The 22,789-nt window shown below is 57.3% G+C and overlaps 1 protein-coding gene across 3 annotated transcripts in view; it reads left to right on the plus strand.

Annotated features, from left to right (window-relative positions):
• The first annotated feature begins 9,800 nt into the window (after window positions 1-9,800).
• MROH1 (maestro heat like repeat family member 1) overlaps window positions 9,801-22,789 on the plus strand; it is an 85,838-nt gene continuing 72,849 nt past the window's right edge. For all 3 annotated transcript variants that reach the window (XR_012644306.1, XM_074986440.1, XM_074986441.1), the window contains exons 1-2: window positions 9,801-9,863; window positions 13,221-13,661. Coding sequence is in view for 2 of the 3 variants with exons in the window: in XM_074986440.1 (XP_074842541.1) it covers window positions 13,640-13,661 (22 nt within the window). In the remaining variant the exon portion in view is untranslated. The remainder of the gene's footprint in view (window positions 9,864-13,220; window positions 13,662-22,789) is intronic.

Here is a 22,789-nt window from a genome sequence, read left to right on the forward strand (position 1 = left end):
CATGTACAAAGGGGGAGGCGGCACCTAACTACGTAGAAGGTTGTACCTCAATACGTCAGGAGTGATGTGTAAGTTGTTTGTACCTGTGTATAAGAATGTAATCCTGGGGTGTGGTCTGGGTCCAGCCGAGGGGGCAGTGGAAAGTCCTGCCACTGACTGAGCTGAGTCCATTGACCGTGGGTGCATATTTGTAGTATGCCCTGACTTAGCCTAAGAAGTCTACAGAGAACTATTATTGTGTCCAATACAGCAATAAGCCTGGCCGACGTGCCTTCGCACCTTACTAGACTCTGTGGTCATTGGGGGTTCTCTTCGGGTCTGCTGTGTCAGCTGTCTGCAGAGCTGGGGCAGCGCACAGAGGGAACACACGCACGCAGCCGAGTGATACCAGCATTGGAGAGAGCAGAGCACCGCGCTGGTGGCAACTCTGACGACACAAGCCTTAGGCATGACTCCGACGAGCTGTCGTCCTTTTAATGGGGTCACCCTGGGGCTGGCTTTTGCAGAGGAGCTGAATCTCCACCTTTCTCAGAGGAATCCCAAGGGACTGGAAAACGTGACTGGGGTTCCTCCATCTCCCGCGTGGGCTGGGGAACCTGGCCGTGGGGAGCTGGAGTGTGGGTGCAGGCGTGGGTGCGGGGTGCAGGCGCGGGGAGGGTGTCCCCTCTGTGCTGGGAGGGAAGGCTAGCTCGGATTCTCCAGCGGGTGGCACGCACACGTTTTTCTCCCTGCTTTGTAACGAGGCTTTGGGTTTCTCGCAGCATTTCCCAGCCCTGTGCCTGCTGCAGGGCAGGAACAGGCCGAACTACAAATGCAGCCAGGAATTCTTGCTTCTCCCTCGCTGCCTCCTGCTCAGGACCTGCTGCAGAGCCAGACGAACTGATGGCGAGAAAGGGGAGCTAGGGAAGGGCTGGAGAATTAGAGCTGTCCCTCCCGGGCGGCAGTACCTGTCCCGAACCAGCAAGGCCAAGCTGCTGGTCTTGCTGCAGGTTGTCTGGGCAGTAGGAATGGGGTAAGTTGGGAAAATAAAGCTCGCCAGTAACCAGTGACGGGGACACCAGACCACAAAGCTGCATGTCATCGCAGGTTACCGACCAGGCCAGTCGTGACCCAGCCGGGAGGGAGACCACTGCTCAGTACACGGATCATTTGGTTCCCTGCCCGCCTGGATGCTCACCAGGCCAGCCGAGAGCAACCCCGGCGCCAGAGCAGAACGCTGCCCCCTCCACGCACGCACAGGTTGTGCTCGCACTACTGGCATGACCCGGGCTTGCGCCCCATGCCCGCCTGGGAGGGCTGCCAACCAGCTGCCTAACTGCGATCCCAAAGACCCTGGCCCTGCCCCTTCTCCGAGGCCCAACCCCACTCACTGCCTCCCTCCCTCTGCCATTTGCTGCCCCCAGCCTGCACTCATGTCACCAGGCTGGGGCAGGGGTTGGGGTGCAGGTGTGGGGTGTGCTGGCTTGGTGGGGGGAGTTTGGGTGCAGGAGATGGTATGGGCTCTGGGCTGGGACAGGGGGTTGGGGTGGAGGGTTTTGGGGGCTGAGGCACAGGTGCAGGCTGTGGGGGCGTTTGGGTGACAGAAGGCACAAGCTCTGGGCTGGGGAGAGGTGGGGGCTGCAGGAGGGGGTTGGGGTGGAGGGTTTTGGGGGCTGAGGCACAGGTGCAGGCTGTGGGGGCGTTTGGGTGACAGAAGGCACAAGCTCTGGGCTGGGGAGAGGAGGGGGCTGCAGGATGGGGTTGGGGTGCAGGGCTTGGGGGGCTGGGGCAGGGAGCTGGGGCATGGATGCAGGCTGTGGGGGCGTTTAAAAAGGCAGTGAGAGAGAAAAGGGCAGCTTTTAAAAAGTGGAAGTCAAATCCTAGTAAGGAAAATAGAAAGGAACACAAACACTCCCGAATTAAGTGTCATAATGTAGTAGGAAAAGCCAAAAAAGATTTTGAGGAACAGCTAGCCAAAAATTCAAAAAACGATAGTAAAATGTTTTTTAAATACATTAGAAGCAGGAAGCCTGCTAAAAAAGCAGTGGGGCCCTTGGACGATAAAGATATAAAAGGAGCGATCAAGGAAGACAGTGCCATTGCGGAGCGATTAAATGATTTCTTTGCTTCAGTCTTCACGGCTGAGGATGTTACAGAGGTTCCTAAATCTGAGCCAGCCTTTTTAGGTGACAAATCTGAGGAACTCTCCCAGATTAAGTGACATTAGAGGAGGTTTTGGAGTTAATTGATACGCTGAATAGTAACACGTCTCCAGGACCAGACGGCATTCACCCAAGGGTTCTGAAAGAACTCAAATGTGAAATTGCGGAGTTATTAACAGTGGTTTGTAACCTATCCTTTAAATCTGCTTCGGTACCCAATGACTGGAAGACGGCCAATATAACGCCAATATTTAAAACAGGCTGTAGAGGAGACCCTGGCAATTATAGACCGATAAGTCTAACATCAGTACCAGGCAAATTAGTAGAAGCAATAGTAAAGAATAAAATTGCAAGGCACGTAGAAGAGCACGAATTGTTGGGCAAAAGTCAGCATGGTTTCTGCAGAGGGAAGTCGTGTCTAACTAACCTATTAGAATTCTTTGAAGGGGTTAATAAACATGTGGACAAGGGGCACCCAGTGGACATAATATACCTAGATTTCCAAGAAAGCCTTTGACATGGTCCCACACCAAAGGCTTTTATGTAAATTAGGTGGTCATGGGATAGGAGGAAAGATCCTTTCATGGATCAGGAATTGGTTAAAAGACAGAAAACAAAGGGCTGGAATAAATGGTAAATTTTCACAATGGAGGGGGGTAACTAGTGGTGTTCCCCAGGGGTCAGTCCTGGGACCGATCCTGTTCAACTTGTTCATCAATGATCTAGAAAATGAGGTAAGCAGTGAGGTGGCAAAGTTTGCAGATGACACCAAGTTGTTCAGGACAGTCAAAACCAAAAGGGATGGTGAAGAACTACAAAAAGATCTCAGCAAACTGAGTGATTGGGCAGCAAAATGGCAAATGAAATTTAATGTGGGTAAGTGTAAGGTAACGCACATTGGAAAAAATAACCCAAATTACACATACAACATGATGGGGTCAAATTTAGCTACAACAGATCAGGAAAGGGATCTTGGAGTTATAGTGGATAGTTCTCTGAAGACATCCACGCAGTGCGCAGCGGCAGTTAGTAAAGCAACTAGGATGTTAGGAATTATTAAAAAAGGGATAGATAATAAGACAAAAGATATCATACTTCCCCTCTATAAAACTATGGTACGCCCACATCTTGAGTGCTGCGTGCAGATGTGGTCTCCTCACCTCAAAAAAGATATATTGGCATTAGAAAAGGTACAGAAAAGGGCGACTAAGATGATTTGGGGTTTGGAACGGGTCCCATATGGGGAGAGGCTAGAGAGACTGGGACTTTTCAGTCTGGAAAAGAGGCGATTGAGGGGCGATATGATAGAGGTATATAAAATCATGAATGGTGTGGAGAAAGTGAATATAGAAAAATTATTTACCTTTTCCCGTAATACAAGAACTAGAGGACACCAAATGAAATTGATGGGTAGTAGGTTCAAAACTAATAAAAGAAAATTTTTCTTCACACAGCGCACAGTCAACCTGTGGAACTCCTTGCCGGAGGAGGCTGTGAAGGCCAGAACTCTGTTAGGGTTTCAAAAAGAGCTCGATAAATTTTTGCAGGTTAGGTCCATAAATGGCTATTAGCCAGGGGTACAGTATGGTGCCCTAGCCTTCAGTACAAGGGCAGGAGATAAATCACTTGATCATTGTCTTCTGTTCTCCTTCTCTGGGGCACCTGGAACTGGCCACTGTCGGCAGACAGGATACTGGGCTGGATGGACCTTTGGTCTGACCCAGTATGGCCATTCTTATGTTCTTATGTTTGGGTGACAGAAGGCACAAGCTCTGGCCTGGGGAGAGGAGGGGGCTGCAGGAGGGGGTTGGGGTGTAGGGTTCGGGGGGGCTGGGGCATGGATGCAGGCTGTGGGGGCATTTGGGTGACATAGAAGGCACAAGCTCTGGGCTGGGGAGAGGTGGGGGCTGCAGGAGGGGGTTGGGGTGCAGGGTTCGGGGGGCTGGGGTATGGATGCAGGCTGTGGAGGCATTTGGGTGACATAGAAGGCACAAGCTCTGGGCTGGGGAGAGGAGGGGGCTGCAGGAGGGGGTTGGGGTGCAGGGTTCGGGGGGGCTGGGGTATGGATGCAGGCTGTGGAGGCATTTGGGTGACATAGGAGGCACAAGCTCTGGGCTGGGGAGAGGAGGGGGCTGCAGGAGGGGGTTGGGGTGCAGGGTTTGGGGGGGCTGGGGTATGGATGCAGGCTGTGGAGGCATTTGGGTGACATAGAAGGCACAAGCTCTGCGCTGGGGAGAGAAGGGGGCTGCAGGAGGGGGTTGGGGTGCAGGGTTTGGGGGGGCTGGGGTATGGATGCAGGCTGTGGAGGCATTTGGGTGACATAGAAGGCACAAGCTCTGGGCTGGGGAGAGGAGGGGGCTGCAGGAGGGGGTTGGGGTGCAGGGTTTGGGGGGGCTGGGGCATGGATGCAGGCTGTGGGGGCATTTGGGTGACATAGAAGGCACAAGCTCTGGGCTGGGGAGAGGAGGGGGCTGCAGGAGGGGGTTGGGGTGCAGGGTTTGGGGGGGCTGGGGTATGGATGCAGGCTGTGGGGGCATTTGGGTGACATAGAAGGCACAAGCTCTGGGCTGGGGAGAGGAGGGGGCTGCAGGAGGGGGTTGGGGTGCAGGGTTCGGGGGGGCTGGGGTATGGATGCAGGCTGTGGGGGCATTTGGGTGACATTGAAGGCACAAGCTCTGGGCTGGGGAGAGGTGGGGGCTGCAGGAGGGGGTTGGGGTGTAGGGTTTGGGGGGGCTGGGGTATGGATGCAGGCTGTGGGGGCATTTGGGTGACACAGAAGGCACAAGCTCTGGGCTGGGGAGAGGAGGGGGCTGCAGGAGGGGGTTGGGGTGCAGGGTTCGGGGGGCTGGGGCATGGATGCAGGCTGTGGGGGCATTTGGGTGACACTGAAGGCACAAGCTCTGGGCTGGGGAGAGGAGGGGGCTGCAGGAGGCGGTTGACGTCTGAGGAAGGGGATTAGGTGTGGGGTCGAGCTCTGGGAGAGAAGTTGAGTGGGGGAGGGCTGCAGAGGAGGGTTCTGGAGGGAGTTGGGGTGCAGGCTCCGCATGGGGGCAGGGCGTCAGGGTATGGGGGGAGCTGGGGGCAAGGCACTTACCTTGTGTCTCCCCCAAAAGCAACGGCACAGCCCTCTGGGACGAGATCCCGCCAAGCATGGGGGACCAGGGGCTCGACATCTGCAGCTGCCCACAGGCAGTGGCCACAGTTCCCCGCCAATGGGAGCTGCGGAGCCGGTGCTGGGGTGAGGCCGGCCGGCAGAGGCCCCTGGAGCTGCAGACAGGCTGGCTGCTGCTGCCCCCAGGCCCTTTGAACTGGTCCCGGTTAGTTGTCCCCCACCCCGACCCCTTGTTGGCAGGCTGATGCTCCCAGCAGCTCCGGGGCTCCCCCCGCTTTCTGGCCCAGCACGAGGGGCAGGGTGCCAGGGCTGCTGCGAAGGGGCCGGGGCTGTTAGGGGCAGGGCCGCGAAGGGCGGCGTGTGCGGGGGTGCAGGCTGCACGGCATGGCCGAGCTTTCACCAGGAGCTGCGGGCCCCGGCTGAGCTCCTGCAAGGGGCTGGCTGGCAGTGCCCAAGTGCTCGGAGCTGCACACAAGCCAGGCGCAGGTCTTGCCTGGCACCCGGAGGCCACTGCCGGCTTAGCCAGCGGGGCAGTCCGGCCGGCCACGGGGGCAGCAGGCTCAGGCGCTGGGCAGGACTGGCCGGCCAGGGAACCTGGGCAGTGAGTGGGGAGATGCGGCGCCCTCAGGGAACTCCCTGCGCTGCAGAGAGCCGTTACCCTTCCCCTTGGTGGGTGCGGGCTCTGCCACGGGCAGCGCTCCCCTGGGGCCAGCTTGCGACAGGCTCCGGAGCCAGGCGGGGGGTTGCACGGCGGATGGGCTCAGCCGCAAAGGGGTTTGTGGTGGGCCGGCACTGTGCTCGCAGGCCCCTTCCCGCAAGCAGTGGGCTGGGCTGGAGAGGAGACCGGCGCCCAGTAACACTGCTGGGCCGCCGAGGCGCCGCCTCAGACCAGCCTGTATCACTACCCCGCAGCCCCGCCTGGCACCAGCGGCATGGACGGACAGAGGCTTTCAGGTGGAGAGCAGGGCAGCCTCCTGCTCCCCCGGCCGGCTGCTAGTTCGCCCCGTGGAGGAAGGGGACAGCGCCAGGCTCCATGGGGAAGCAGGAGAGCTGCGAATGGGGGTGCCTGGGTCTTACCCCCCACGCAGCCTCCCCCAAAGGACCTGCTGTTTTCCTTAACCAGTGCCCCAGTCCTGTGCCAGGCCCTGGTTGGCAGCGGCCTGACCCCCATGGGCTCATTCAGAGCAGCCGTCACCACTGTGCTCTGCAGAGCTCGCAGTCAAACGTCAGGCTGACACACCCACCAAGTCTGCTCTCTTGACATGGCCCCCTTTGGCCCTTGCTACTCTCTGGTGACGGGCCAGTCCCCTGCAGCGGGCTGGGCTGTTCCCACGGAACAGGGTGCAGCTGTCAGAGTTGGGTGGGGCCTAGCGCTGGGACCAACAAACTTGTGAGCTTTAATTCTGGCTCTAGGCTCGGACAGACTGTCTCCCCAGCCTGTGCCTCAGTTTGCTGCTCTGTGTAATGGGCACAATGACCCATGAAGCTGCCCACCGCCCCCCCCGCTGGGAGCTGAGCGAGGAGGGTTACTTGTCAGTTTAACACTGGCACAGAGCACAGAGGGGAGCAGGACTGCTACAAAGAACTGGCTGGCTGATACTTTTCCTTCAGATGCCCATCTATATGGACTGGCAAATGAAACCACACCAACCATCACCCCCTTTCCCACAGGGCTCCCTCCGCAGCACTGCCTTCCCTTCCCCAGCCAGCAGCCCAGCTGGCTCCCTTAAAAGCAGCTCACCCACCAGCTGACCAGTGCCTGCCACTGGAGCCTGAGAGAGGAGCAGAGCCTGCCTGACCCCTCGAAGGCAAGGGCCTGACCCCTTTGCTGCAGGGCACTGTGGCTGGGGGCTGGTGGATGCATTTCCCAGTGTGGGGGCTTGGACCCTGCTTTGGATCATCCTTCTGGGGCCTTTCTCCAGGGTCAGCGAACGCCAGGGAAGGTGCCAGCTTCCTGCCCCCCTCCTCCTGCCCATACTCGAGGATGTAGGTAGCCTTCCCACCTGCTGTCCCCCTCCTGGGCTAGGCTGGAACCTCCCTGCCCCACGCATAGGGAGCCCCCGGCTCAGCACCTATTGGAGGCAATCGACATAACACCTCCCCCCCAACAAGGGGGGAATTACCCAAAGGCAGACCCGGCAGCCCTTGTGCCCGACTTTCCCCCTCCAACGCCCCCCACGAGAGCCCAGTGACCTCCCTGCCCCCGTGCTGCCGCTCCCATGTAAGCACCAGCCCTCTGCCCAGGGCCCTGCAGGCCCACGGCGCCTTTGAGACCTGGTGGCAGGGCCTTGCTGTGTCAGCTGAGAGCGGCTGCACCAGCCCACGAGCCACCCAGCGCCCGTCTGCCCAGCTTTAGCAATGGGATGGGGGCTGCCTGGGATGGTCTTGCTGCCTGCCTGGGTCGATTGCTACAGGCAGGCTGTGTAGTGGGGCTCGGGGTCCCCAGGCTCTGCACCCTGTCCGTAGGCAGGAGTGTGATGGGGTTCGGGGTCCCCAGGCTCTATGCCCCATCCGCAGGCAGGAGTGTGATGGGGTTCGGGGTCCCCAGGCTCTGCACCCTGTCCGCAGGCAGGAGTGTGATGGGGTTCGGGGTCCCCAGGCTCTGCGCCCCATCCGCAGGCAGGAGTGACTCTCACTCAGCAGGAGAACAGCGGGTTCATTAGCCGACAGGACACAGAGTGGTACAGAGGAGTCAGTGCAGCCGGCAGAGACAGCCAGTCCAGTCCGTGCTGGAGAGAGGAGGCCCCGAGGGGCCCCCGGAAGCGGGGCCTGGCCCCCTCCTTGGTCTCTCTCCCCCAGCCCAGACAGCAGCTGGACTCGGCGAGGTGCTGGCTTTGGCGGTAATGCTGCGCGGCGGGAAGGTGACCCCGCTGTGCCAGCTGGCAGTACAGGGCTGGCGGTGCCGGGTGAAGAGCGGCCTGGCCCGGCCTGACTGGCTGCCCTGCACCTGGGAGCACGGCTGGGCCGTTGGCGGAGTGCGGTGCCGTGGCCGGGGTGGGGTCAGACAGCCCCCGCCCCCCGCACAGGTAGGGGGTGTGACTGGCATGTGTGACGTGGGCGTGACGTGCCCTGTTCCCCACTGGTGCCCCCAAGCCCAGCCCTTCAGGGGGCCTGCATGGGGGTGGGGCGGGCATCCCCCATGGAGACAGGAGGGTGTCCTGCAGGGCGTAGGTGTGCGGGGAGAGCCCACACATGGCAGTGTAGCATGTGAGGGGGAGCCGCTGCATGGGGGCGCAGTGGGTGTGGGGGGGATCTGCAGGGGGGTGCAGTGGGTGTATGAGGGGCCCACAAGCTGTCTGTGTATGGGGGAGGCCCGCATGGGGGCGCACTGGGCATGTCTGTGGCCTCGCAGGGTGGGGTGTGTGTTGGGGGGCCTGCAGGGTGCTGGGGGGGTCTGTTGAGAGGGCCCCCAGGGTGGGGAGGGGTGTCAGGGGGGCCCCGCAGGGTTGGGGGGAGGTTGTTGGGCGTCCCTCAGGGTGGGAAGGAGGGGATGTCGGGGGGCCCCGCAGGGTTGGGGGGAGGTTGTTGGGGGTCCCACAGGGTGGGAAGGAGGGGGTGTTGGGGGGGCCCTGCAGGGTTGGGGGGAGATTGTTGGGGGTCCCGCAGGGTGGGAAGGAGGGGGTGTCAGGGGGAGGTTGTTGGGGATCCCGCAGGGTGGGGGGGAGGGGTGTTGGGGGGCCCCACAGGGTTCGGGGGAGGTTGTCAGGGGCCCCGCAGGGTGGGAGGGAGGGGGTGTCGGGGGCCCCCCAGGGTGGGGGGGAGGTTGTCGGGTGTCCCGTGGGGGGGAGGGGGTGTCTGGGGCCCGCAGGGTGTGGGTGAGGGAGTGTTGGGGGGGTCCCGCAGGGTTGGGGAGAGTGGGTGTCTGGGCCCCGCAGGGTGTGGGAGGGGGTGTCTGGGCCCCGCATGGTTGGGGGGAGGTTGTCGGGGGGGCCCCACAGGGTTGGGGGGAGCGGGTGTCTGGGCCCCGCAGGGTGGGGGGGTGTCTGGGCCCCACAGGGTGTGGGAGGGAGTGTCGGGGGGTCCCGCAGGGTGCGGGGGAGGAAGTGTTGGGGGGGCCCCACAGGGTGTGGGAGGGGGCATCTGGGCCCTGCAGGTTTGGGGGGAGGTTGTCGGGGGGGCCCCGCAGGGTGGGGCGGAGCGGGTGTCGGGGGGGCCCCGCAGGGTTGGGGGAGGTTGTCGGGGGGCCCCGCAGGGTGGGGCAGAGGGGGCGTCGGGGGGGCCCCGCAAGGTTGGGGGAGGGGAGGGGAGGCGAGACTGATGCCCCCCGAAGTCCCGCCCGGCTCCACATCTCTGCAGCAGCGGGGGCGGGGCGGCGAGGGGCGGGGCCTGGCACTGCCACGCCCCGAGGGCTGTGCGATTCCCCGCCCCTCCGCCACGGGAGTGGCCAGTCGCGGGGGGCGGGGCTGCGCTGAGCTCTCGCGCACGCGCGTCGCCCTCCCTGTTTTGGTGTCTCCGCCCAACGGCCGCGCCGAATGGGGGTCACGTGAGGGGCCGCGCGAAGGGGGCGGGGCTCGGCTCGGAGTCTCCTCCCCTCGCACAGGTGGGGGCGGGGCCAGACTCTCCCGGAAGGGGCCGGAGCGGCAGCCGCAGCCGCGCAGCGTGAGGGGCAGGTACCGCCGGGGGGGATGGGGAGGGACCCAGGCGTCCGGCTGCTACCGCCCCTCCTTCCCCCGGGCTCTGCGAGGGGACCCAGGCGTCCGGCTCCCATTGCCCCCCCACCTCCCCCACGGCTCTGCGAGGGGACCCAGGCGTCCGGCTCCCATTGCCCCCCCCACCTCCCCCGGGCTCTGGGAGGGGACCCAGGCGTCCGGCTGCTACCGCCCCTCCTTCCCCCGGACTCTGGGAGGGGACCCAGGCGTCCGGCTCCCATTGCCCCCCCACCTCCCCCCCGGCTCTGCGAGGGGACCCAGGCGTCCGGCTCCCATTGCCCCCCCCCCACCTCCCCCCCCGGCTCTGCGAGGGGACCCAGGCGTCCGGTTCCCATTGCCCCCCCCCCACCTCCCCCCCCGGCTCTGCGAGGGGACCCAGGCGTCCGGTTCCTATTGCCCCCCCACCTCCCCCCGGGCTCTGGGAGGGGACCCAGGCGTCCGGCTCTCATTGCCCCCCCCCCACCTCCCCCCCGGCTCTGGGAGGGGACCCAGGCGTCCGGCTCCCATTGCCCCCCCCCACCTCCCCCCCGGCTCTGCGAGGGGACCCAGGCGTCCGGTTCCCATTGCCCCCCCCCCACCTCCCCCCCGGCTCTGGGAGGGGACCCAGGCGTCCGGCTGCTACCGCCCCTCCTTCCCCCCAGGCTCTGGGAGGGGACCCAGGCGTCCGGCTCCCATTGCCCCCCCACCTCCCCTGGGCTCTGGGAGGGGACCCAGGCGTCCGGCTGCCATGGCCCCTTCCCCCCCCCATTCCCTCCTCTCCTCTCCTATCCCAGGTCTCAAAAGGAACCCAGGTGTCCTGGCCCCCCTGCCACCTGCTGTCTCATCCTGGCCCTGGGGAGCGGTGCCAGGCTCGGTGTGACTGGGCCCTGTGGCTCTGGGGTGGGCTGGAGGGAATGGTGCCTGTGCTTCAGCTCCCCGGCTGGGCTCTGGGGCTTTGGCCTCTCTGCAGGGCTGGGCTAGGCAGAGCCCAGCAGGGTTCCCACGTGCCCAGAGCAGAACTTGGGTGTGCCTGGGTGTCAGGTGCTTCGCCTTGCTGGCCTTGATGCAGGCTTCAGCACGTCCTGTGGGCTGGGCCCCTCTTGTGGCAGTTGGGTGCCCGGTTGTTCCTAGCTTGGGAGAAACCTCTGGAGTGTTTTCAGTGATTTTCCCCTTACAGGCAGCTGGAGAGTGGGTCTGCCGTGGGGTGGCTGATCCTCCCTTGCCAGTCAGCGCTAGGAGTCTAGTGAGGGGGTGTTTAGCTAGCTGCAGTGTTAAAAAATGTTGATGCATAATAGGGAACTGCTTTTCACAAGAAGCCTCTCCTGAAATAAGTCCTCAGGAAATTCCTTCTCCACGCCTTGGTGGTAAATTGCCTATTGCTGCTCCTGTTAATGGCATAGCAAGTGTCTGTAGCAGTTGCTTTGCTAGATGGCATCTGTCTGGTTTCAGCTATGTAGGTTACGTGCACTGCACGCTCTGTGGACTGGGGCTGTGTCTGTGTGGTCCTGTATTAATGAGGGCCACTCCAGTCAGGTGACTACGGTCTGGATGATAGGTGGATGGGAAGGCTGGTTTAGCCTTGGTTATTTGTCCTGTGGCTGGCTGTGCTGCATGCAACTGTAACTGCGGCAAGCTTTCCCTGCAAATGTAGCTGCACGTCAGGAGGCATTGGGAGCGTCGGTCTCTTTCCTTGCTCATGCCTGCCTTTGTGTGGGAAAAATCAGCAGTTTTCCCTGGATTCACGACTGAAATCCTCGCATCAGAGATGCACCTTTGTTTAGCTGTCAGAGACTTCTAACTAGGCAAACTGCCTTCTGGCTTGCAGGTTGGCCAGACCCAGTCTGGTGTGCTGAGTCCCCCAGGCTTTTACCACTATGGCTTTGTGCTGGGCTGCACTTTCTTTGTTCAGGTTCCATTTTTCTTAAGGACCTCTGGCTCTTGCACGAGTCCCAAGGGCAGTAGCAGGAGCATCCTGATTGGCCCCTGCAGGGGGGACTCTGCAACGTGGTGCAATATGTGCAACAAGGCCACTTTCAGCCACGTCCCTCTGCCATGACTGCCGTGGGTTGCAGTGCCAGTGGCCAGATTCTGACCCCCTGCCGGGGTCTAGCTTGACGCTCTGCAGGAAACCGTCTCCAGGTCTGCTACACTGCTTAGCAAAGTGGCTGTTACTGCAGGGATGGGGGAGCCGTTCTTGTGAGTTACTGGGTTACTGAACTGAGCAGAGGGCCCAGGCTCCAGCTCTGCCCTGGCTTTGCCGTGATAATTTGGGCAAGTCACTTCCCCTCTTGGCCACATCTGGTAGAAGAGGCCCAAGAACTGGGGACTGCAAGGGCTGATGGGCTGTGTGCAGAGCAAAACACAAAGGCCCTCCTGTGACTGGATTATTCTGATGATATGAAAAGTTTACTGATGGAAAACACCCAAAATGTGGGGCAGGCGTGTGCTGGAAGTCTATAAATGCCAAAGTTCGCCGCCCTGGGTGGTAAGCTAGGGACTGTTACACTTTCACTCCCTAAAGGGCAGGGAGAGGGGACACCTCCCTGTGCTGTTTCCTTCAGGAGCAGGTTATCTGCGCTGTTAAGGGCAACACCAGAAAGGCGTGGGGAGAGGACTGAACTCTTCAGCATGCTCTGGGGTTGGAGAGAAGCAGAGGGTGCTGTGCTTGGTACAGGGAAGCCTGGTAGGCATGGGGTGGTGGGAATGGAGAGTTAAGGAGCCTGTGTTTTGGAAGCTCTGCACGTTTTTGGTGTTTGCGAGGTTTTGGAGCTAGCTTGGCAGCTGGTCTGTTCTGACCTAGCTGAAGACACAGGATGAAAGCTACACTTGTGTGTTTTATAACACCCAGTGTGTCCTGTGGCACCTGCATGTGTGTCCATCCCCCCCTACTATTGAGAGAGGCAAGCCTGGGTTCTGCTTCTCCGCCTGCATGGGTCTTAAACACCTCTTAAGCATTATTGTTGCTACTTTAAATCGAGCAGCTTTGCTCTGCTCGTATTCTGTAAGAGATCCAGAAAGCTTCCCTTGAACAGAGCCTCTGGGTGCTCTGGGCTGCTGATGGCTGCACTTCCATCCTCATGGCCTCTGCAGAGGCAGGCCACTGAAATGAGTGCAGCTGAGACCCCTTTGAAGTGGCCGTGCTTTCTGCAGTCAGGTTGGTTGGAGGGAGTCTCTTCCTGCTGGGTGGTGGGCCTCTTCCCACTGGCCAAAGGAACGCTGGGACTCTGCTAATCTTGGCACAGAAGTAGCTGTTGGATTGGAAAAGCTGTTTGTGTACAAGTTTGTCAAGCATGTCAAGTCTGTGATAAGACCTGTTGTGAAATGTCTCTGTCTTTGCAGGTCTAGAAGGAAGAGAGAACGGCACTGCTAATGTATTTCCTCTGGCCTTGCCCTCTCTAAAGCGTTTCCGTTTGGAACTATGCTGGCATTGGAGAGGGCAGCGATTACTCGCTATCAGGAGACTTGCAGAGGTTCAGAAAGCTGAAGAGCTCAGGCACCTGGAGACTGCCGGCTGCCCACAAAAACTGGAGAGGCTGATGTCTTGCTTCCCTGCGGCTTGACTTGTACTCTTGCCCTGCTTCACGGAGTGAAGTGCTCCTGACTTGCCAGTCTTCAGTCACGCGCTCGTCAGACAGAGCCCGCTCTCTAAGGGTGCTCTGGAAGACTGTCAAAATAGGTTCCCCAGGAGCTTCCCGCTTTGGAAGGAGCAAGAAGCTGCAGACTCGCCTCCGGGGGCAGGGAAACGCCAGCCCAGGAGAATGACAGAGTCGTGGGTGAAAAGTAAGTGCCGGGTTACTCTGCACACCTTGCTTTGTAGAAGTCAGGCGAAGAGGCCGGGATTGACTCGGGTCGACGTGCACGTAGCAAGGGCGTCGTACAGCTCACGTGTGGCACTCCCTGTTTGCGTCTGCGTCAGTGACCGTGCAGGGGAGGGAGGGTTGTGGAGAGAAGCAAAGGCCCTCCCAGTGATGGGTTGTGCTGGTGTGAAATCCTTAGCAAGGCAGAGCAGAGATGGACGACATCGTCAGATTGCTCAGATCTAAAACCAGATAATTGGGCAGCTTGTGCATACGCCCTCTTTAGGGGGTCATGGCCATATTCCAGACTACCAGACACCTGGGGCTTGATCTGTTAAGCTCAGGGTTTGGCTCTCTTGCCTGGGAATTGGAGGCTGGTCTGCCATGCAATGCCTACCCTTATTAGGTACTGTTCCTCTCTCGTTCCCCACGCTTCAGCCCGCCCTCTTGCTCCAATAACTGCTAGCCCAGGTACCTGGCAGCTGCCCTGCCTACAGTAACCTCTCGCTCTCCCAGAACCAGGTCGCCTTCTGGTAGCCGGGGGCGGGGGAGTAGGGGTGCCTCAGTACCAGAGTGCAGCCTTGGGGGAAGAGTAGCAGGTCGAGAGGAGTGTGGAGTGTGTCTGCTTCAGGGTGGTGCTGAGCAAGGAGCAGCAGCGGCACGAAATGGCCCAGCTCCTTGTGGATGGTGTGTTTGAGGGAGGTGGCGGAAGACTGGCTGGACATGCAGCTGTGATTGCCCCGTAGGTGGGCTGGCCGAGACCAGCCACTGCAGTAGAGTGGAAAATCGGGATTCTAATTACAGTGGGTACCCAGAGCCCCGGCCATGGTGGCAGCTGTCTTGTTGCAAAATGGTCTTTGTTGTGACACCAGCATTAATTCTTACCTTAAATAATTTCTCTCCCTTTCCATGGGTGCCCTGCGAGCTCCATTCTCACCTAGCCTGGCCCATGGCAGTCAGGGCAGGACCGTGCCTTCCAGTCCGTGTCAGTAACTTGTACAGTCTTGTAAATGGCTCCCTCATGGTACTTCCATCACTTCCCTAGGGAGAGGGTTCCCCACGCGTTCCCTAACGCAACTTAATGGGGCTCCCTTGAGAGCTCATTACACCAGATCCTAATTGTCACTGGTCTTCACATGGCTCCAAGTCGGTCTGTGCATAGCCCCTGGAGAAGTGAGTAAGGTTGGCAGGGCGATGGGTGTTGGGAGGTGGGTGGCAGGAGTCTCCTTTGCTCGTAACTTCTGCATTAGAAATGTGTCTCTGGCCTTGTTTGTGTTGCAAACTGCACCAATTTAACTAAAACCTATTATTAAATGTCCTGGAAATTGTGACTACTTTCTAGATTGCTGTGAACCTGGCCTGGGTCCGTTCAAATCCAAGAAGAAATGACTTGCTGGCTACTTAAACTGGTATTTTAGTTTGAAAAATGAGTTGGACTTCTCTTGTAGAAAAAGGTGCAACCTGAAATACAAGCAAGCCTTTATGCGCTACTTCCCTAACCCTGCGCCCCGCCTGGAAGGGTCTTAACAGCATAGCGTGCTGCCATGTTAATAGTCACTCATGTGGGTTAGTAACAGGTCTGTCTGGTTGGGTGCATACTGCTTTGATCTAGTAGTAAAGTGCCTGTTCCTGGCAGGCTGGAGGGGATGGAGGAAAGCTGTGTACGTGTGTCAGGGGAGAACTGTTTTGTTTTGAGAGCTGCAAGGTGACCCATATTTTAAACTGCTGTTGTTCTTGGAACACACCTACCAACGTTCCTGAGGCTCTCCATGGTGAGTAGGAACACACTGGAAGGGAGGCCTGCAGACCTCTCTGATGCTCTGGCTCAGGAGGCTAGCCCTGCCATGGCTTTCAGGGAGTCTAGGGCTGGTCTTTTAGGGATTTCCCCTTTACTTCAGTGCCTTAACACAAGGCTGAGTAGGGCCGGCAGGCCAGACTTACTGCCTGGCCTCACCCTGGTTGTAAATCTGGTGTAACCCTGGCATTGCTGGCTGGAGTCTACTCTAACCATGAGGAATACAGTGTAAGTCACGAGGAGCCAGAGGACCAAGCCCCTGCTAAAGAGAAAACATGAACCCGAGAGCTGGCTGGTGACACTAGAGAACCAAGTGGCAGTTGATCTTTCAGCATCTGGAGCAGAAAACCTGGAGGTGGTGGGATCTCCGTCCCTGGAGGTTTGTAAGCCCCCGCCTGACAAAGCCCTGGGATTGGCCCTGCTTTGGGCAGGGGGTTGGACTCGATGACCTCCGGAGGTCCCTTCCAGCCCTGGGATTCTAAGAATTAAAGGGGAGCTGCCATGTACCACAAAAGAGTTACCCTCCCCGTATACCTGTGTGCACACAGCTACTTGGGATGCAAATTCAGACCACAGCCAGAGTGACTTAACAGCTTCACGACCTGAAATAAAAATCTTCAGCGCTACAAGCCTTGTGGCCCTGACTGCGTGTAACTGTGTTACAAAACGGGCAGTGGGCTGCAGTGTAGGCTAATGAAAGGTCCAGAATTAAGGCAACTCAGAGAGACCTAGAGCTCCAGAGACATTCAGGCTGGCTTGGACTGAGACCTGGCACAGGCCCTTCAGATAGTGCTGTGATAAAGAACCGGGCGCTGGGTTCAGGAGGGGTCTGGCCTTGTTTACCTGGGCAGCCTTGCTGGCGATGCGCGGAGGATACAGAAGGCCCAGTCTCTGATTTACGTAACAGCTCAGTCTTTAATCACTTGCAGGCGGGAGAGCGACACACACGTCCCTCCTCTTTCTCCCTTCTCCCAGCATGGCCTCCATCCTCCATGTCTGGGGGGTCTGAGCTGCTGCTTCGGTGGGACTGGGCTCTAGCAAAGCTCAGGGAGTGGGCTGTGTGCTTGCTGTGATCGTGCACTACACTTGCCCTTGGCTGTGGGTAAAGAAGAACTGGCTCCTAAAAACACTTGAAAAGCCTGTGGCCAAGTCCCTCCTGGAGGCGCCAAAGAACTGAAAGCAGCGGGAGGTGGAGGCGGTGCGTGCTGTGCGCTAGAAACGGCCCAAGATCCAGAGAGGCTGAGCCGCCTGCTTGGCAACTTCTCCCACCAGCACGGTGTGAGCAAGAGCCTGAGAGTGAAATTCCCGGCATTGCTCATAAAGCCAGTACTGCGTCCTCTTCAATCACACGTACCGCAGCCTTGCAGCCAGTGAATTGCGCTCTGGCCTCGGCGGGGCTGGTGGCTGCCTGTGACTGGTTAGGGGAACGTGTTTGTCTGCACTGGTTCCTTCTTACCCTTCCACCCCGTGTGTGTGTGTGTGTGTGTCTCTCTCTCTCTCTCGCACCTCATTTGCATACCTATTTCGAAGGAGGAATGCAAGTGTAGACGCACGTCTTGTGTATTACCAACCCAGCTTCCTGTACTGGTCCAACTGCACAGTACAGTCTGAGTCCAGGTGTAAGACGTCCTCCCTGTGCCCCCATCCTACATTCTTCTGGGCCTGGATCGCCCTCGTACTGAACCTCAAATGCACCTCTGCTCTGCAGACAAGGCAAATGACGGGGTTTCTTCATCAACTGAGAGTAGAGCAAAAAGCATCGGCTGGTTCAGAGCAGGACGACCTGGGGCTCCAACCTGTGCTTTCCATGGGCTGCTGTCTTGGCTTATTTTCCTGGCCTCAACCCAGGTATTTTGAGCACCTCTCGCTAGGCTTTTGGAGGTAGCCCCTAGAGAGCAGCCTGAGCCAGTGTCATATGGCTGAGTTCATGTTTAAAGCAGGTTTGCCAGTAGGTAGCCGTGCTGTGGAAAGGCGAATGTTTCCTGCTTCACTGCAGCGAGCAAATCTTGTGAGCTTTCTCAGTTGTCCTGGCCAGACTCATGGACTTGCTCCAGATCCTGCTCCCAGAGCATCTGCTTTGTAGTCTGGAGGATCTATAAGCAAAGCTGAGTGGGAGCAGACTTGCTAACCTGCAGATGGTTGGAGCAAGACCAAGAATGGAGAGAACTAGTGACTGTGAAGTACATAGAGATTGAGGGAAGACAAAATGCCCGGTGTTTTATTTCTCCGTGAGAGACGAGCAAGGGGCGCTGACAGTCAAGCCTGGCCTTAGCCAGCCAATGGGTATTAAATATCTCTTGGTGAGTCGTGTTTTGTACGGAGGGAATTGCACTTCATGCAGTGCTTAGACTGCTAAATGATAGGTCTCCTTGTAACTGGCAGTGGGTGAGGCTCTAGTGGGGTCCCCTGGGTCGGGTCTTGGCCCTGTGCTGTTGAACTGCTTTTATCAGTGCCTGGAAGAGAACACCCCACCCTGACGGGGAAAGCCTGCTGTGGCCCCCCGCTTGTGGGGGTGTGAATGACGATGCAGCAGGTTGTGGACTGCCTGGTAAACTGGGCACAAGCACAGAATGTGCACTGAATCTGGCGAAACGTGCGTGCGCCTTGGAATGGAGACCGCAGGCCAGGTGCACTGGGTGGCGCAGTCTCTGGAAAAGATGTGGGGGATGGGGGGTAGTCAGCTTCACGTGAGCTCCCAGTGGGGTGCTGTGGCCCTGTGGGTCAGTGGAATCTTGGATGAGACGGACAGGAAGCTCAGGTACCGGCAGGGGTTCTCCAGGGCCCGGTTCTGGTGTCAGCAGTTCAGGAAGTGGCTGAGGTGGAGAGAGTTGAGAGAAGAGCCCAGAAAATGGTGAAGCTGGTAACAGGTGCTTTACCGGGCTAGACTGAACGCCTTGAGTTTAGCTCAGCGACAAGCTTAAGGGTGGCTTGACTGGGCTAGAAATACCTATGTGGGGACAGAAGTTTGCTGCTAGGCCCACCCTGTGTGCCAGGGAGAGGGCTGACGAGCCGGTGGCTGGAAGCTGAAGCTAGGCAAACCCAGATGGACCGTCTGGCAGAGTAATTCCTCAAAAGCAGTGGTGGGCAGCTGTGGCCCTGGCCCATTGGGCTTCTGCCCACAGCCCGTGGACCTCCTGTCTCCCCTCCCGCATGTGCCTCTCATGCATTGGAGCACCGGAGCCCTGCACTCCCTACTCCCCCCCCCCCCCCCCCCCCCGCAGCAGTTTGGGGGTGCTCTGTCCCTGCTCCTCCCCCACTTCTGCAGCTGGAACCTGGTGAATCAGCTGTTTGTGGCTCCTCAGCTCTGGGAGGGAGAGGAGAAGGGAATTGTGGGGCTCTGGAGTCCTGGTGCATGAGGGAGAGGGGCACACGGGGGTGTTTGGGCTGGAGATACTCATGTGGCTGCCCATCATTACAGTACAGGGGAACATCCATCGGCAGAGTCTGACTGGCTGCTGGCTGGAAGGCTGCTGCTGTACCTCTGCTGTCATTGTTCATTGCCAAAGGCCGATGTTAATGTTTGGGCTAACTGAGTGAGGTGAGAAAATACATGGCTCTCCTCAGATGCCCATTAATCTCTTGGTGCTGAGCCCCAGCGCAGGGGGGAATGAGAGGTGGTAACACATGTTCCTCCCTGGAACCAGCTGGAGATTCCTGCTTCCGCCCTCCTGCAATCCAGCCTTGGCAGAGATGACTTAACAGGGGCACACAGCATGAGGAGCCCAAACGGGACCTCCTGCCAGAAGTGACTCTTCGTAAAATCGCCTGGTGGTGGTGAGGGATGTCCAGCTCCTGAGCTGGCTGGGTAGGCGCTGGGCCTGGGGTCTGGCCCCTGCGGTATGGACATCTTCCCTGCTGGCACCATGTTTGCTCGCTGCCAGAGCATTTACTTGGACATTTTTTACATAAGAACGGCTACAAAGGGCCAGACCAAGGGTTCTCTAGCTCAGTGTTTTGTCTTCTGGCCCTGGCCAATGCCAGATGTCCCGGAGGGAGATCATTGGTGATCCCTCCCCTATCGTACATTTCCAGCCTCTGGCAGACAGAGGCTAGGGGTATCGTTCCTACCCATCCTAACTAATAGGTATTGATAGACCAGCCTCCATGAATTTAACAGGGTTCAAAAAAGAACTAGATAAAAGTCTTGGTCTTTGGGACGTCCTCTGGCAAGGAGTTCTGCAGGTTGGCTGTGCACTGTGTGAAGTGAAACTTCTGTTTGTTTGCTTTAAATCGGCTACCTATTAATTTCATTTTGCAACCTCTAGCTCTATGTCATTGGAACAAGTAAATAACTTTTTCTTATTCATTGTTTCCATATCTGTTATGATTTTATAGGCCTTTATCAAATCCCTGCTTAGTCTTCTAGATTTTCTAAGCTGAAAAGTCCCAGTCATAGAATCCTGGGGCTTAGGAGGTCATCTCGTCCAGCCCCCTGCCTAAAGCAGGATCAACCCCAACTAAATTGTCTCAACCAGGGCTTTGTCAAGCTAGGACTTAAAAACATCTAGGGTTGAAGAATCCACCACCTCTCTTGGTAACACATTCCAGTGCTTCACCACCCTCCTGGAGAAGTAGTTTTTCCTAATATCCAGCCTGCACCTCTCCCTCTTCAACTTCAGACCATAGATCCTTGTTCTGCCATCTGTCGCTACTGAGTACAGCCTGTCTCCATCCTCTTTAGAGCTCCCCTTCAGGAAACTGAAGGCTGATATCAAATTGCACCTCCCTCTTCTCATTTGCACAACTAAATAAGCCCAAATCCCACAGCCTTTCCTCATAGGTCATGTGCTCCAGCCCCTTAAGCATTTTTGTTGTCCTCTGCTGAACCTGCTCCAGCAAATCCACATCCTTTTTATCCTGAGGGACCCAGAACTGGACACAATATTCCAGATGTGGCCTCACCTGTGCTGAATAGAGGGGAACAACCACTTCTCTAGAGCTGCTCAAAATGCTCCTTCTAATGCAACCTAATATGCCAGTAGCCTTCTTGGCTACAAGGGCACAGTGTACTCATATCCAGCCTTCATCCACTATAACCCCTAGGTCGCTTTCCACTGTACTGCTGCTTAGCCAGTCAGTCCCAAGCCTGTAATTATGCTTGGGATTCTTCTGTCCCAGGTGCAGGACTCTACACTTCTCCTTGTTGAACCACATCAGATTTCTTTTGGCCCCATCGTCCAATTTATCCAGGTCACTCTGGATCCTATCTCTACCCTCCAACATATCTACCTCTTCCCCTAGCTTTGTGTCATCTGCAAACTTGCTGAGGGTGCAATCCAGTCCCTCGTCCGGGTCATTAATAAAGATGTTGAACAACACTGGCCTCAGAACTGAGCCTTGCGGCGCTCCGCTTGAAACCGAACACCATCCAGATATGGAGCCATTGACCCCTACTCATTGGTCCCGATTGTCAAGCCAGCTTTCTATCCATCTTATAGTCCGTGGATCCAATCCATACTTCCTTAACTTATGGACAAGAATGTTGTGGGAGACCGTATCAAAAGATTGGTCAGGTATGACTTGAGGTTGGTGAATCCATAATGACTTTCTTCTTTTCTAAGTGCTTCAAAATGGATTCCTTGAGGATCCCCTCCATGATTTTTCTAGGGGTTGAGGTAAGACTGACCGGTCTGTAGTCCCCCGTATTATCCTCCTTTCCTTCTTTAAAGATGGGCACAACAGTTGCCTTTTTCCAGTCATCCGGGACCTCTCCCCATCTCCATGAGTTCTCAAAGATAATAGCCAAAGGCTCTTTAATGACACCTGCCAATTCCCTCAGTACCCTTGGGTGGATTAAATCTAGACCCCTGGATTTGTGTGTCCACTAGCTTTTCTAAATAGCCCTTAATCTGTTCTTTCTCCACTGAGGCCTGCCTGTTTCTTTGCCATAATGCATTGCCTAGTGCTGTAATCTGGGAGCATCAGACTGTGAGGACTGAGGCGCAAAAGAAAAAAAGCGTTGAGTATCTCAGCCTTTCCCATGTCATCTGTCACCAGGTTACCTCCCTCACTCAGTAGCGGCCCCACACGCTCTTGGATCACCATCTTATTGTTAACATGCCTGTAGAAACCTTTCTTGTGGCCCTTCACTTCCTCGTTAATGGCAGTTCCAACTGTGCTTTTGCTTTCCTGATTACCCACCCCAGCATTCTCCAGCCACATATTTATGCTCTTCCCTAGTCATCTGTCCAAGTTCACACTTCTTATAGTCATCCCTTTTTGAGTTTAAGCTCACCAAAGACTTCCCTGGTAAGCCAAGCTGGTTGCCTACCATATTTGCTTTTCTTACTGTGCATCGGGGTGGTTTGCTCCTGTGCCTTCAATAAGACTTTTTTAAAAATTCTGCCAGTTCTGAACTACTTTCTCCTTCATATTAGCTTCCCCGGGGATCCTGCCCATCAGTGTTCTCAGGGAGTCAAAGTGCTCTTCTGAATCAAGGATCTGCATTTTACTGCTCACCTTTCTTCCTTGTCAGGATCCTGAAATGCACCATCTCATGGTCACTGCAGCCCAGGTTGCCACCCACTTCTACTTCTCCTACTAGTTCCTCCCTGTTTGTGAGCAGCAGGTCAAGCTGTGCCCGGCCCCTGGTCGATTTTCTTCAGCACTTGTACCAGGAAGTTATCCCCAACGTTCTCCAAAAACTTCCTGGATTGTCTGTGTGCTGCTGTATTGGTCTCCCAACAACTGACCGGATGATTAAAGTCTCCCATGAGAACCAGGGCCTGTAACTTGGAAGCTTCTCTTAGTTGTCTGAAGAAATCCTCCTTCATCTCATCTCCCTGATCTGGTCATCTATAGCAGACACCAACCACAGCACCACTTCTGTTGCTTCTGCCACTAAGCTCAACCCAAAGACTCTCAACTGGCTTTTATCCCTCCATATACTGGAGCTCTGAGCCATCATGCTGCTCCCACACATGGAGCTCAACGCCTCCTCCTTTTCCCCCCAGTCTGTCCTTCCTGAGCAGTTTATACCTGTCCATGACCGTGCTCCAGTTACGTGAGTCATCCCACCACGTCTCCATTATTCCAGTCACCTCATACTCCTTTGACTCTGCCAGGGCCTCTGATTTCTCCTGTTTGTTTCCCAGGCTTCTCGCATTCCTGTACAAACACCTTAGATAATTAGCTGATTGGCCAACTTTCTCCTTTCGAACCAGGGGTTCTCCTGAGTAGTTCCTTCTTCCTTCCCCACTTACCTCAGGGCTTGTCACCATCCCCGCCCCCATGAACCTAGTTTAAAGCTCCCCTCAGTAGGTTTGCAAGTCTGCCTGCAAACAGTCTTTGTAATCTCTCTCCATATGGCAGCCGTT

This window comes from Carettochelys insculpta, chromosome 2 (assembly GCF_033958435.1).
Source record: "Carettochelys insculpta isolate YL-2023 chromosome 2, ASM3395843v1, whole genome shotgun sequence".
NCBI classification, from domain to species: domain Eukaryota; kingdom Metazoa; phylum Chordata; order Testudines; family Carettochelyidae; genus Carettochelys; species Carettochelys insculpta.